At 39.1% G+C, this 16,365-nt stretch overlaps 1 protein-coding gene across 1 annotated transcript; it reads right to left on the bottom strand.

Moving 5' to 3' along the window:
* Positions 1–257: 257 nt before the first annotated feature.
* Positions 258–12,977, bottom strand: ifrd1 (interferon-related developmental regulator 1). The gene is made up of 12 exons (XM_041780758.1): positions 12,750–12,977; positions 8,954–9,058; positions 8,517–8,598; positions 5,743–5,867; positions 5,364–5,521; positions 5,153–5,203; positions 4,858–5,036; positions 4,609–4,717; positions 4,227–4,361; positions 4,005–4,133; positions 3,464–3,559; positions 258–954 (listed from the first exon to the last, which is right to left on the bottom strand). Exons 1-12 carry the CDS (start codon positions 12,778–12,780, stop codon positions 868–870), a joined length of 1,287 nt encoding a protein of 428 aa, XP_041636692.1. The 5' UTR covers positions 12,781–12,977; the 3' UTR covers positions 258–867.
* Positions 12,978–16,365: the final 3,388 nt, after the last annotated feature.

The following is a 16,365-nucleotide window of genomic DNA, read 5'->3' as shown; positions in this document are numbered from 1 at the left end:
ATTTAAACAACTGTAGCATCAGGCTGCAACATAACAAAACTGGAAAAACTGACGGTCTGAATACTTTCCGAAAGCACTGCATGTCCGAGCACTTTTTTTTTTTTATACAAATTAAACTCTATTACAATTAATATACAAGTAGTTCTTGGTTAATTTGTGACATATAATATGGTAAACTTAGCTTTATTTCTATAAGTGGGAAATTATCCTGATTACTTAAAATTGTTAATTAAGCACACTCATATCTACCAATAATGAGATCCATTTCTTACAGCTTTTCAGTGTTTATTTCACCGTTCTTGCCCTTTAGAGTACATAACCAACACTAAAAGACAACAAAATAGTCACCGCTAGTCTACAGAAATAACCTGCTGAGGGTTAGCAAGGTAGTGCAACAGAATACAAATCCATCAGGGTTAGAACACTAACATATTCTATGACAATGCTATCAACTAAACAGATCAATATAAAGCAAATAAAAATGCTGCCAAAATTATATAACTTATTTCATATGTCCATAACCAAAAAAGGCCACAAATAGATATTAATGCAGAGAGGAGAAAATATACACTTTATGTACAAAAACTATTCATGTGCGGATACATTTAAGTTAGACTCCACCTGAAAAACTATGGTTTCATTATCAAAACACTCGCCTCCTGTAGGTTTGAATGTAGATTAATAAGGAATGTTTGTCTAAAACAGAGCAGAGTGTCTGTGACAAAGCCACGTTTCAAGTCTACAGCCGGGGAGGGTTTGACTCTAAATTCATCTCAGAGGAGTTAAGTGTGAAAACAATGTTAGGACAATTCATCTAAAAAGCAGGGAGGGTTGATAAATAGATCCTAGGGTCAACAAAAAAAAGGGTTAAAATTCTCCCACGTCCACCCTCTTGTCCCTGAACTTGCTCCTGGCCTTGGTCCGAGCCTTGAATGCAGCAGAGTTGTGGAGATGCTGGAGGAGAGAAACAGGAATATTAATACAAAAATGCAACACAAGGTAAGTTTACAGGATGTACAGGTTATTCTAAAAATTTACAATATCATGAAAAAGTTTATTTTCCTCCCATAATTTGATTCAAAGACTGAAATCTTCACATTTTCTAGTTTCATCACTTACAGTGTGAAACATTTTAGGACTATTTTTTTTTCTAATCTTGTTGACTGCAGCTTACAAGACTCAAAAATCCACCATCTCAAAGAGAAATTTTAGTACAGAAGTGTTGACCTTCTGGAAAATTCTGCTCATTTATGCACTCAGTAACTGGTTGGAGCTCCTTTTGCACATTCAGTCTTTCCAAAAAGCTTCTCAGCAGATGGAGGCATGAAGTGCTCCAAAATCTCCTGGTAGACGGCTGACAGCGTTGACTCTGGACTTGATAAAGACCAGTGGATCAACAGCAGCAGATGGCATGAAGCACCAAATCATCACTGACCAACACTGGACTACAAGCATCTTGGATCCTGGGCCTTCAGACTCTGGGACGTTGATTTCCAAAGGAAATTCAAAGTTTACTGAAAACAGGACTTTCTCCTTGGCCCAGGTGAGACGCTGATGATGTGGTCTGTGGTTCAGGAGTGGAGACACTTACAATCCATTCCTGGACCTGTCTGTGTTGTGGCTCTTGATCCACTGATTCCAGCCTCAGTCCGCTCCTTGTTAAGCTCCTCTGAGCAGTGTTCATTGTTTTTTTTAATTTCAGTATTAGTGGTATGATTAAACTGTTCATTACTTTTAGTTGCATTTTAGTCATTTCTACCCTTTATAGTTTTGTCTAGTTTTAGTCAACAAAATCTAAAAAAAACAAAAGATTTAGAAAAATGTTAGTCTGTCCAAGGACAGTGATAAAATTTTAGTCTTTTCTTTTAGTCACACATTTATTGTCTCTACCTAAAAATGGTGCCAAACCATTCTAGTATATTCTATGCACTCTGCCAAACCTGGGATCCCTGCTCTCTACAGCTGAGAGGCAGAAGAGCTTTACACATGTTTTGACTGATTTACCCACAGTTGAGAAAAATACTGTGGACCATAGGCATCTGACGAAAACTAAATTACATTCTAGTCTCCTTAACAAAAAGGAAACTTACTTTTAGTTCGAGTTTTGGTCATCAAAGATCTTTTTTTAGCTGGTCTTAGTCTCGGCTTTCTCATGGAAAAAGGTATCTAGCATTTTTAGTCATAGTTTTAGTTGCCAAAATTAACACTGCCCCACAGTTTTTGAATCTGCTTTGACAATCATCTCAAGGCTGAGCTCATCCCTGTTGCTTGTGTTCCCTTCCACACCAGTCAACTTCTATGAATGCTTCGATACTCTGAGAGCAGCCTGCCCTTTCAGCAATGACCTTATGCAGCTAATGATCGTCCTCTGGACAAGAGTCAAGTCAGCATTCTTCCCCATGATTGTGGTTGTGTGTACTGAACCAGCGTGAGAGAATGACGGCTCAGGAAACCCACTGCATGTGTTCCAGCCTAATTAGCTGATCAGACTTTGACAAAACATTCAAGTATTTTGGATAGTGGATTTTTAGTTCATTTTTATGAGCGTTCAGCTGTAATCATCAAGATTTAAAACTTTCCACCTTATGTGGAAATGCAGAACATTGGTTCCCAACCTGGGGCCCAGGCTGCTCTGATGTTGTCGAAATTAGATTTACATATGCATTTTTAAATCATGATTATAAAATAATGTAAAAGCAGCCAACCTAAAGGATACAAAAATGGAGAATCTGTTTGTTTCTGAGCAAAATGTCAACATTTTTAAGGGAAAAAAATCAGTTCATGAGATTATAAAGTTTTTTTTTTTTTAACAAGATAAACCCAGAACCTTAGAGTTTAAAAAGCCAAACATTTACAAGAAAAACTTGTAATTTCCCAGTTTAAAATGATTTAAACTTTGACAATACAAACTCAAAAATTTACGATTTTTAAAACTTAAGGTTTTTAACAGTGTAGAGCCAAAAAATGTAAAAGAAACCAAACCGATAGTACTGGTTGGATTAAGACTCCATAACCTCAAAGTTTGGTTCACGTACATTTATAACTTTAAAGGTCAAAAATCACTTCGTTCCAGTAAATGAATGACGTTTTTTTTTAACTTGAGAATTTCAAGGTTTTCCTTGAAAATTAACAAATCTTCATCATATTTTATTTTTCAGGAGCCGCCCTGACACATTGTTGTAATAATGGATAGTTTAAACATAGATCTTTTGTCTAGAGTAAGTGTGTTAAGGCCTATTATGTTTGAATTTTGGATGAATGTTGAAAACTATTAAAATTGATGTGCACTTTTCCCTGGGACTCTTTGCTTTACTTAGATATAAGCAGGATGGGCCCCCAAGGAAAAATGTTGGAAACCACTGATCTAGGATGTATGGACGTTTCATTTTTTTGAATTAAATTACAGGAAAAAGTGAACTCTCTGAATATGTATTCAGAAAATATTTAAAAAGGAGAAACATACCCTTTCAAAGCGAGAGATCTTCATCGCCTTCATCGTGGCTGAATCTACCAACATTGGTGGTCCCAATTCAAACACGTCTCTGATGAATTCATTACCCTTAAAACAAGAAAACGAAAATTCTTCATTAACAAATCCACCATCAGCATTAGGCAGCACAAACATAATGAAATCCCCCGATCGTTACATTTAGATGCAGTTCGGTCTGATATATGTTCCATTGTCTCATCTCTACTCGTGAAATGTTGCATTAGCACTGGCTGCCAGCCATAATGCAGACTAATTTCCACCCAGAGCTTTTTTTTCCCTGCAATATGCATCATTATCCTAAATCAAGTCATTAGTGTTGTCTCCCTGCATCGAGCAGACTTACAGATCTTCATTATGTTTTAGTGCTGCGTCAGTGCAGCAGAAAAAAAAAAAAAAAAACAACCAAGCCCATGATTCTGCAGTGCAATTAAACTAAAGGTCGACTTGCACTCTTTTACGGTTTTTAATTTCACTGGCTCATAAATTTCTGTTACGCTCTGCAAAGAAGACTTACCTGCAGGTGGTAGTTCATCCCAGAGCCTACAAACTCTCTGAAGGCATCGTAGGTCCTCTTCCTGACCCAGCTGTCGATAGTCATGCGCTCTGTCCCGAAGCGGATGGTCTCTGTCTGAAAATCACCCTCCTGGAATAAATAAAACCAGCACTTTCAATTTACTGTCAATAAAAAGGAGGAAAATGTGACTTAAAAAGCAGTAAAATGACACTTAAACCCCACCTCAACAGCCTTGAGCACGTCCCTGAAAACCGACCGCTGCTTCCTCTTGTCCGTCTTGGCTCTGTGCTTGTTACAGTCTGTAGCCAGCGCGTTGAGTTTATCGCACAGCTCATCCCAATCATCAAACTCAAACTCCTGAGAGGACACAGGAAAAAGCTGATTACATAACCAAAGAAGAGACGCAACAAGCGTCAAGATTAAAAGATTTAGTGCTAAGAAACAGCTTATCATATTTAGTCAAATGTCAAGTAAACGTGTAATTACGGGCTAAATTACAGCTGCTGCATGCAAAGGGGACTGTAATTTTGTCTAATTTTGTCAGCGCTGGACCGCAGGAATAAAAGCATCTTGGATAGTCAACACAGCATGGTTTCAAACTTACAGCATCCATGTCTCTTGCTAGCTCAAAAAGCAGGGCGATTGTCTCTCCTGCAGCGATCCTCATGTTGACATCTTCACTGTCAAGCAATCTTGGGAGTTTAGGCAGGTGTCTGCAAAAGCAAGAAACACAAAAATACATGAACTACTCCATTTTGTATGTAGGTCTGAGTTGCAGGTATTTAAAATGAGACATAATGGAGTTAAACGTTGGCCTGCAAATTGATTTCAAAGGGTCAAAACCGGGTCGTACTTGCGCAGGATGTCTCTGAGCTGATTGGCGGTGCAGATGGTGAGTAGCAGCGCCCAGGACAGCAGCGCATTGGTGTGAAGCGCACTTGTCTGGGGATTAATCGCAGGAATCGTACCATCCATCCGCGCATAGGACCGGGTAAACAGGTTCTCGAAGCATTCCATGGTAGTGTGCACATCCTAAAGCAGGCGAAAGCAGAAAAGAATGAGGCTATGGCAAAAACCCAAGCAACAGCAGCGTTACAAAACAATTCAAATAAATGAATTCATTCAGTGAACAAAGCATGAGAGTTTACCAAAATGTCATCTTCTGCAACTAAAGTACAGAGGCCCAGACTTGTCGCCACCTAAAAGCAAACAAAACCAAAAAGCGACTTGTTAAGTTCAGATTCCACATGAAAAACATTCAAAGTTCGAGAAAAATCCAGACCACACTTAGTGGCTGGTACAGTCTGTGCTGTTGTATACATATTCTCCATTGTTTCAGGAAATGAAACAAGTACTCACTGCCTGTCTGGCCTGAATGTTTGCTGATCCATCTGCCAGGATGTTTTTGAAGATGGGTTTCAGGGTCTTGAACACCTCTTCACTCTCGATGCCCGAGCCCAGCTGGATACACAGCAGGCAGGCTAAAGAAGCTGCCGCTCGCTGCTCATCACCTTTGCCTGACAGATAGAGAACGCCATTTGATTTTTACATCAATTTCAAGAAAATTATCAGGAGGGTTTTAAGGTATGAAGTAGATTTAATAAGCTTAACCACATCTCCTAAGAAAAGCAGGTGCAACTACAGAGAAAACTGATTAAACACTCATTTTCAATAACACTCAGAACCACTGATGTTAATGGAAATACATGAGAGGCAGACTAATCATCCTCGCTGGTACCTTTCTTCAGGCAGCGTTCGATGCTGTCTGTGATGGTCATCCTCCTCTCAGAGATGAACTCGTACAGGATCCGTGTGGCCAGCGCCGTCTTAAGCCCATCCAGCGCCCCTTGTCTGGTCTTAGCACTGAGAAAAAAGGTCCATAGACAATCATGAACATACAAATAATTCACTAATAGTTCCCAATCCCATCTTAAATGGAGCCCCCTGCTTGTATCTGAGAAGAGCTTATTTATAACCATGTCACTGATAAAAAACAGAGCAAAGTAGGTCTGTTTATGTTTTTCTTGCCAAAATATCTTCATATAAACAAGTTAATAAATGATTTATCATGATAGTGTAAATCCAATTGTGACAACCTCTGAGCAGGCAAAGTCTTGCACCCCCTGTAAAATACTTGGCGCCCCTCCTAGGGGGTCCCAGACCCCAGAATGGGAACCAATGCTGCAGTCAAAGAAAGAAAAACTTGGGTCGACTGAAAGGTAGTGAAAAAACATCTCAAGATCAATCTGGTCAGTGACGGTTTCCTTGTTGCACCCTCCTGGTAGTCTGAAATAACTTAAAAACTGACAAAAAAAGCTTTTTGAAGCATTAAAAATTATGATTCAGAGAAAATTGTCACTTAACACCAAAAGTCATATCTCACTATGAATCAAAATAATTGCAATTCATTATTTCCCCAAAATCATACAGCCCCATCTCATTCCCTCTACCATGCACCTTACCCCCCCCATCACCCCCAAAGTCCAGCAACAACATTTTGATCAGATGAGAACTCACTGGCCACCAGTGGATCCAATGACTGAAGGGTGCAAGTCCAAATTAGCTCACGGGCTGAACCTCCCACTGCTTTGCAAGCTTTAGTGAGATAGCTCACAAACAAGCCCCATGATCACAGCACCAACCAACCTGTTACGTCTAATTTGCAATGTTTTACTAATATCAGATGAAAATCAAGGTATGTACTGAAAATCTGACATCAAATTTAATACTTTAAGACCTTTTTCCAAGACCCAGAAATTTATTTTATAACCACGTTGCATGTTCAATTTCTAATGAGTAACACTGGTGACACAGTTATGTACCATTTTTTGCAAATTGAAAGACAAAAATGTGAAAAAATAGTTAAGAAATTACAGATAATACTTGTTATATAATAATTCAGTGGTTTCTCAATTGATGGGTCGCAAAGCTCTTTGAGTGGGTCACAAAATGTGTACAGGGAAAAACGTGGCAAAGTCTATTGTATGGAAGCCCTCAAGGGACATACATGATTGTATTTTATAGGTGTTCCTATGATGATGAGTACATTTAAGTGTTTGTCTCAAGATATTAACTCATTCATCTCTTTTTCTTTGGGTAACAAACAGGTTTTTCCAATATATTGATGAAATTCCTTAAGAAATTACAAAATTTCTATGCTGTCTTGGGAAAAATTGGGTAAAACAAAATGCATACATGCATTTTCTTCCTGGTGTTCTTTAAAAACATGTTTGTTTTGGCCTGGCTCTTTGATTGATTATGTTTTGTTGGGTCCATTTAGGGTCTAAACTGTGAATTCTTTATAGGATAAATTTGAGTGGCTGAAAATTTTCAAAAGTTTGGGTAGTGATTTCTCTTAAGGAGGCGGTGGTGGGTCCTTATGTCTGACCAATTGGGAACCACTGAAATAACGCATTCTTTGAGATGCTACCAGCGCTAACAGTAACCAGACGTTGTGCTAGTATTACACTAAGTAAATACTTCACTGCAAAGCTGCTTTTTCTTCGCAAAATCCTTTAAATGTTGAGTATCAGCCTCAGCCCCAGCCCCAGCTCCAGCTCCAACACCGTCTCCTTCAAGCACTACTCAGAAAACTTTTAATTACCTATAATTTATTTGCAGAAATCTCTGGATCACATAGTTAACGTGATAGCTAAGGAAACAGAGGAGCTTTAAAGGAGCATTGATTGCTTAACGGACAAGAATATAAACAAGCATGCAGATTGACGTCCAATATGGTGGAACTCCATCAGAATCTCACTTGTTCTTAAAGCTTAATGGAAAAACAAGAGCAGAAAATCTAGCCTACTAACAATTTTGACAGGCATAAAAGAAGGAAACAGCGACATTTAAGACCACTTCAATACTTTTTGCTCAATTGATCAATCAGCTTTTAAGACCCTGCAAACATACTGGAAATCAGCCCTGAAACAGGACTTTTTTAAAATAATGTCACGTACCATTAATTTCAAAAGAGATATTTTACAATCTTTACCAAAGGAAGTGAGCCAAACACTTTTTAATTTTGCATTTTTCTACTAAGTTCAGGAAGTTTGCTCTAACACAAAGCCTATGTGTAATAACTACAAGCTTAAACTTCAGTTACAACATGTCATAAGCGGTGAGGTGGCACTGCTGGGGAATCCCCATGTTTATATCATCATGCTTAACACGCTGAAAATGACTCACCTCCTTGGATTAATATATTTTTAACTTGACTAGACGGTAAACCTCAGTGCCCGTCTCCTGTGACTGACCATGACCATGACTTAGAAGTTATAACAATAGTGTAAAAGTACTGACTGTGTGTATAAACCTGTCAAACAGATAAATGTTTGGCTGGTTCTCAACATTATTTGCGGTCTTGCAGCATTCTTTGCAGACAAGTCACTTTAACTTTAATAACTTATCAGTAAGGGAAACAAAGCACAGACATGTTTGAGCCTACATGCCCAAAAGATCACATAACATGTATCTGGAGACTATTAAATAGCATGAACTACTTTTTATTACCTCTTGTCCACAGTGCTGTCTATGAACCCTTTCAACTTGTACTGGAAATCCTCCTGGGCTGTGTCCTCATTGGCCTCTCCACCTGGCAACAACCACAAGATTTAGTAAGTGGATATTCATCTGCTAGGCTTCACAGTATTAATCTGAGTGGCCGGCAGAAAACTTTGGAAAAAATACACTTCTCTTTGAGTTACTTTAAATCCTATGAGACCCTCAATATTCAGAAAAAGAAAAGAAGTGCTTTAGAAAAACATGCATCCACTAAGACTCTTCCCAGCAAAACTTAATTTAAGACTTGAGCTAGGCTTCTGCAGATGTGCATTCCTTTAAGATGACGTGCACAAACTGCAAACAATAGCAGAGCGCCACTTCTTCTTGCACTCAAAAAACAAGACTGGAGAGAGTAAACACTCGTGTTAGCACACACAGAATCATACCTTCATCTGCTACACTGGTGACGTCACTGAAGCTGCTGCAATGACTGAGGGTCTCAATGGAGGCATCCTCATCGCTGAAAGGCTGCACATGTCCATGCTGCCCTCCTGGAGAAAAAGACAGACATGTTAGCTTTAGCTGGATAACTCAGAGTAATCATCTTGAATGCAATAAAACCCATGCAGCAGGTCTGTGCATGTTTATTATGTAACAGCAGCTCCACGCAGGTGCTCTGATAGACACTGCAGTTAGATAATGTGTGTCCTTTGCACACCTTATCCCGCTTTGCCTTTATTATCTGTGAAAATTTACCAAGTGGTCAGGGTCAAGGGCATGCATGTTGACTGTGTAAACTCAACATTATGTTCAGGCTGGAAGAAGTCAAACAATTTAACAAAGATATTAGTCTCAATCGCATAAGAAGTGCTGGAGAGATCTAACTGCTTGTACACTCGTATTTTTGGAAATTTAGCAAGAGCAACTCTACTTTAACCTGCATAATTATAAATAATAGATCTCTCCATTTCCATATCATGTTAGCTGCTAATGCTAATATTGCACTGCTTTTTCCATCAATCATGGCTGTTATTGCCAATTCTTCATATACTGCCACCATTGTTGTTAATGTTGTAGCACTATCCTGCAAAATGGGAGCTCTTCCTGCTTCTCCCCCACCCCCAGCCCCAGGGGTGGTTCTAGTAATTTGAAGGCCCCAGGCAAAAGACAAATATGAGCAAAGCAAAAACAGCAAGATCCCTGTAAAATTCGACTGGCACTGATGCCTTATGGAAAACGTTGTCTAAATTGCCCAAAAATATTGGCAATATTTCCACATTTTGCAGATGTGTTTCACTGGTATCAAAAAGTTCAGAAGCTTCATGATCTTCAGTCATATCTTTAACGAAAAAAGAGAGACTGATTTGGAAAATTACGTAGAACTGGCGAGGCAAATATGTTAGCAACTTTGGGGAAAGTTGGTGGACATGATAGGAAGCAAGGGTTTCCTAATTTTGCTAATGTACTTGTGCAATTTAGACAGAGTTCAGGAATTTCCCTGCACTTCCGAATATCTAGTTTGAAATTATATATTGATATCTTTAAAGCATGATACATTTCTCAGCCTTACCTATACATCTTGGGGCTCCTCAGAGCATTAGGCCCCAGGAATTTGCCTCTTTTTGCTTAATGGTAAAACACCCAATGTTACCCCCTACCCCTTACCAACCCCAGCATGGCTTTGGAAGATTGCTGTCAACATGAGTGATTCTACTCAAAGTTCAGTTTTCCTCACCAGTTTATCAAGGCTAAATACTGCTAGTGCTGAGCTCACAGTGATTAAAGTTTGGCCTCTATAATAATAATACACTTTACAAAGACTTGCCTTCTTTGGAAAGTGTCTTGAGAAAACTATTGCTGTGAATTCGCACTGCACAAACAGATTGATTGATTGTATTGTGAGCAAAAATAAAGGATGCAACACATGAAGATTCTTGTGGGTGTATTTTGACTTGCAGTACTTTTTAAAAGTATAAGTCATTTATAACCAGCAAGTAGAAAACATAGGTTTTCTTTTACCAAAATGAGAGCAAAAAACTGTCTAGTGTGTAAGGTGGACCAATTGGAACCATAGCATTTGAGATTTGTTGCACCACAAGTTTAAGTCATCTCAATAAATAGAAACTTAAAAGCAAGTAAACATGTGTCATGGGGGACAAAAAATAGTCAATTTTTCCTCAACCAAAGTCTGCTCTAAATCTCATTAAAAAACCATCACAGTTCGGTGCATGAAAAATAGTAGTTCGCGTGACTGCTAGCTGCTGTTAAACAACCAACAAAGAGGAAGAGGCAGACATAACGCACACAAAAGAAAAGTTAAATGCAGGTGAAGTTGCAGAGGAGAGACAAGACCACTGGCTTCTTTCTGTCATTAACTTCTCTGCTGTGACAGTAATGGATTTCAAATGACATAAGTCGATAAGCAGTTTAGAAAAGCAGCTACAAGTCTGTATTTTGGCGCTCTGCTTAGACTCCGTTGCAACGTCCCATCCGTCGTTTATCATCTGTTCTGTAGTCCCTCACTGCCAAACGTGTCATGATTAACGCAGACTTCAGCCAGTGTCCTCTGCCTCTTTAAACTCACATATAGCCTTTAATAAGCTGTTTACTAACAACTACATCAGTGCATCACAGCACACAACATGAACCTTAAATATGGTACCCTGAAAAGATTCTAAAATGCACTTATTTCATTCTCATTATAAAGTTTGATTAACTTTATCTCTACAGGAGATATTAAACTATTCATTTCTTTGTTACTTTTTACCACACATCTCTTTTTAATCAGTTTTTCCTCTTTACAATGTTTAATCCACCAGGCTGTACCAACCATAACAGATAGTTCCCAATATTATGAGAGGGATCAAACTGTAAGCTACAAAATTGTCAGTTTAGAAGTAATAAGGACTTTCTGTTCCTTTTTTACCGATGTACCAAACCATGGCCCCAAAACCAAGGTAAGAACCAAATCATAACCTCTGAACTGTTAAACACCTACAACATACTGTTAATTTATTGGAATTATATCCTGTTGCGACTTGGCTCCAAAGCACACAATGCTTGTACAGTTGCCAGTTGAATTTGTAATCATTAAAAGGTGTTTTTGTGTTTCTTACAAGGAGTGTGAAAAAGTTGTGAAAATTCACAGCTATAATGGTGTCAAAATCTGTTATAGCTTTATATTTTAAAGCAAAAAGCACTGACTGGGTGGGTTATGAAAGCCTTTAGTGACAATACATTAGGTGCAAATAAGTTCCTCAATGTTGGCGCACTGCAACCAGACACAACAGGCGTCTGTGGCCTGACCTGAATTCACCTCTAGAGGACATGTTTGGAAGTTTAGCGCTTACAACAGGAGTAACAACACATTATTTGTGTTTTGGCATATAACCATGAAATACTTCGAGGAAGTTCCTGCCATAATGTTTATAAATGGCTGCTTTATTCACAGCACAGGGGCTATTTTCATTGTGTTGACGTGGACTCCCCCTCCACGACAGCTGATTCCTGAGAACCGGGCGCCGCCTGTTTTACAACCTGCTCTCTGCAGTCCAAAATGTCCGCCTTCTTCCTCCTAACACTTCTCGATAAATAAAAAACGTGATGTAAAACAATTAAAGGCACTATTATTTATTGTTAGAGTGAGCCAACAGAAGACAGACTGTCTACTCGTGACGTTAGTCCGCTAAAGATTAATTGAGGTCAATCTGCCGACAACACGACCTAGCTTTAGAGTTCAAGCCAACAATATTCCATAATTTATGTACTGTAGAGCAATTTATTTTCGTATTTAGGGCCTGTAATATGGTGAAAGGTGCGAAATATCCATTTTACTCAAGTTTATCGTTGTGTGTCAAAAAAAAAACTTTACCTAGCAACCAAAGCTGTCATGCTAGTAAGGAGATAGCTAACGTTAGCATTCGCTCATACGTCCAACGGCTAGTCGTGGTGCGTGTTTATTATAAAGCACTTAAAAAAATAAACATACATTGTCACTAACTGTAAATAGATTGACAACTTTCAGTGTAATTCAACGTTTCGTCGATGACAGTGATGCTTTGTTTGATGGCAGCTAGTTAGCTTCGGATTTGACGTAGGCCCGCCTCTGACGTTTGTAGTCCTCCCCGTCAACACGTTCAACTGCGCTCAACGCGCTGACAACAAGAAAAGAACTACAACTACCACGAGCGTGGTTCAGGCAAACACGCAAGGCCTCAGCAATGCGTCCGCCCGCTCACTCACCCCTGCTGTTCTTCTTCTTGGTCCTCGGCATTTTCGTGCGGATAAGTTCCTAATTTGATCAAAAATCAGCCAATACACGACCAGCTTTTATTGTATTGTCTCGTAAAATGAAAATATTCCCGTGGCACAGTAGATAAAAAGGAATCGGAAGCGATCTTGGAGAGAGTCTGTTGGCCGAGACGATACATTTTCCCTCATAAACCAGGGCTGCGTAAAGAGAGGGCGGCTCCGAGTATTTATACCGGCAGACATATCACGAGGAGGTTTCCCGGCATCCACGACCAATCCGGTGATCGGAACATGCCTCGCGTGTGTTCCCGCGTGACGCAGTCAGCAAAAACGTGGTCACTATGATCTTTGAGTGTTTTGGTGAAACGTGTACCTGTTATTGATCTCAAAATGATAGACTGAGCTGCAAAGGGAATTCTTTGGTGTAAAGCAGATTCACAGAGCGATAACAGGGTGCTGGTAATTGTAGGCTGTTACTCCACAAAGTGTTTATGTTTGCATTAAGAGTTGAGGAAGTCACTTTAACCCTCACACAGGCAGACATTCAGATTTTTGAAAACAGTCATTAAGCATTTTCTGATGTAAATAACACGTTTCAGGCTGATCAGTTTGCAACCTGCATCTAGGTTCCCCATAGGTATGGGGAACATTTGAAGGGTATAAATTTCCAAAATCTCATCCTTTTATTGTTCATATGCCACAATGTTCAGGTTACACAGCATGCAGATGTAGGCTACTGTTTATAAGGTTAGATCACATCAAGTTTGGTCATACAAATGTGGAAAAAGTACAAAGGATTAAGTAAAAGTTCAGTTACTTTGGTTAAATTTTTCACTGAAGTAGAAGTAAAAGTACGGGTCTTCAATCTACTCAAGTAAAAGAAAAAAGTAAGTCATTTAAAGTTTACTCAGTGTGTGACTTAACCTAAACTAAAATGCAACAGCTGTTCTGAGATGAAATGTGGGATCATTATGGCTGATTTTTTTACATAGCAGGCCTACTTGATGCTCCTAAAATGTAATGACGTGAGGTGCTTCCCCCAAAATATACTTAAGTAAAAGCAGTGATTTTAAAAAACTACTCTAAAAAGTACAACAACACAGAAAAGCTACTCAATTACAGTAATTTGGGTAAACGTATTACTTTCCATCCTTTAGTACATGTTACATATTGGCACCATGCGCCTGTGACCAGATGACAGCAGCCTGAATTCAAGACAAAAGGGGAGATTTTGGTCAGCAAGGATAGCGTTGGCCTACCTTGTGGCTCTGGCTCTAGATCAGGGGTTCTCAACTGGTGGGTCAGGACCCAAAGGTGGGTTGCAGAGCAGTTTTCAGTGGGTCGCGACTAGGTGTCTGGAAAAAAAAATGGTAGCAAAAGTCCTTATTGGGTATGCATTTATACCTTCTATTTTACCCTGTTTTACTGTGAAATTTGGTAAATTTAAACATTTGATCAGTATTTAAACTAATTTATCTCCTCTTCTTGCAGTAAACAGCTACTTTTCTCATGATAATGAAGTAATCTCACAAGTTCTCTGGAAAATTGGCAACAATTGACACACAATGATGGGGTTAAGAGGGTATAAAATTTGTCAGTTTTGTCTCTTCTTTTTCAGGTGCTTTGGTTCAATCATGCACCAAACTGCAACATATTTATAACTAAACATAAGTTGTTGAAAATTGTTTGGAAACTTGGGTCGTGATCTGTCGTGAGACAGACTGGTGGGTCCTGAGGCTGGATCAGCTGAGAACCACTGCTCAGTGTTGCCAGATGAAAAAAACAGCAATATCGTACTGCAGCTTTGAAATTATCGTATTTTACAAATAACTATCACACATGTAGAGAAACGTAAGCAATGACCTAAATACCACAGTAAAGCACTGTCCTGCACAAAGCACTGATGCAGCAGGGAGTATACAAGACGGCAGCTGTGTGCCTCACACAACATAGTGGAGTGGAATCCATAACGCAAAATAGTACTTTCGTTTTTTTTTTTTGTTTTTTTTTATGTGTGATGTTGCACAAGCTGCAAGGCCCAAGCGCAAGCAGGGTGAGAGGTGATGTTTTGATTAGCAGGTAGAACCTGACACGAGAGCAGAGGGTGTGTCAGTCAGGTGCTGTATGGTGCTGATGTGATCTCATCTCCGTCAAGCTGACAGGATTAGTTGCTCTCAGATCTCGAACAGTGTTCGGTTGTGGATACATTTGAAATGGCAAAATTATTGTATATTAAGAGTTTTTTTAAACTATTGATCGTACAGAGGACACAATTATCGTATAAATATGGTAGTTATCGTACATCTGGCAACACTGCCACTGCTCTAGATAGTCTAGGAGGGAGAGCTTTTCCAAATTTGTTTCTGCAATTTTGAACAAAGAACAGCAGTGAGTTGTTTTGTTTTGAAGAATGACAAAAGTCGTGTACTGACATGTCTACAGTCTCCATGGTCTGTGTTTTGCAGCTCTCTCTGGAGTTTACTCATCGTTAGCAGGCGGCGCACCTCGGTTTGGGGCTACGACGTCACGTGTTTGGTTGCTCTGATTGGCCCGTAAAGATGTGACAGACAGAACGTTCATCCAATCACCCTCCAAGTTTTTTTTACAAAGGCTCTGCTCTTTCCCAAACACTGTCTATGGAAGGTTTACCAGATGGATGTGTTTCACTCATCCATCTGGCAAGTCAGGTTACACCTCTCCAGCTACTAGGCTAAAGTCTACTGAGAAGTTACAGGACAATTGGAGCAACAGTGTGGCGTGCAAATTGAAACAGACACACAGACATGGTGTCAATTATAGTCATAAAGTGCTTTATATGTGAATACATCTCCTCAATTCCTTGAATCTTTGGACACTTGCATCATTTTTGGCTGTATGATCGACTTGCGCAGTCTTCATTGGCAACACACAGACCAGTGGACATCAAGTACATTTGCACAAGGGCCGGATTTAGTCTCTACAGAAACTCTGGGGCCGGACTTTCAAATACACAAATATTAAATAAATATTTTGGTCTGATTGAAATATTAATTTAGTAGTTTGTATTTTCTTTCAAAACACAGGACATTTTTAGGCATTACCAGTGAGATCTATCCCTATTATCTATAATGCAGCAGGCCACAAGGAGACAACAGAATTGGCTCGGGACCTGAAAATCCCAGAGAACGGGCCTCTACAATCGTGATTTAGTACCAGTATAAACTCATTTTTGACATTTTTAACCCCTTTTGCCTCTTTAACCCAATTTTTGCAAGATATTACCCCATTTTGAACAACTTTTCCTGCACTTTTATCCCCTTTGTGCCAATCTTGAATCCATTTTTGACACTTTTCTTCTATTTTTGCCATTTTTTATCCCCTTTTCACAACATTTTTTTCAACATTTTTATTTTTCAACTTTAAAACCATTTTTTCCACTTTTAACCCATTTTTGATACTTTTTGCCTCTTTAACACAATTTTTGCCATTCCTTAACCAATTTAAACCACTTTACTGCATGTTTTATCCCCTTTGTGCCACTCTTATTTATTTCTTGCCCCTTTTTAACCTCTTTTATTACGAATTTTGCACTGTTTTTTGTCATTTGTAACAATTTTTTGATATTTTT

The sequence above is a fragment of the Cheilinus undulatus genome, linkage group 23 (assembly GCF_018320785.1).
Source record: "Cheilinus undulatus linkage group 23, ASM1832078v1, whole genome shotgun sequence".
Lineage (NCBI taxonomy): Eukaryota > Metazoa > Chordata > Actinopteri > Labriformes > Labridae > Cheilinus > Cheilinus undulatus.
This window is presented reverse-complemented; position numbering and strand designations above follow the sequence as displayed.

Excerpts from the sequence above, each read along its gene's own strand:
- ifrd1 (XM_041780758.1), bottom strand. The coding sequence starts at position 12,780 with ATGCCGAGGACCAAGAAGAAGAACAGCAGGG. Across the intron at positions 9,059-12,749 it reads CAAGAAGAAGAACAGCAGGG|GAGGGCAGCATGGACATGTG; the intron begins GTGAGTGAGCGG and ends CTTTTTCTCCAG. Across the intron at positions 4,134-4,226 it reads ACGTGCTCAAGGCTGTTGAG|GAGGGTGATTTTCAGACAGA; the intron begins GTGGGGTTTAAG and ends TATTTATTCCAG.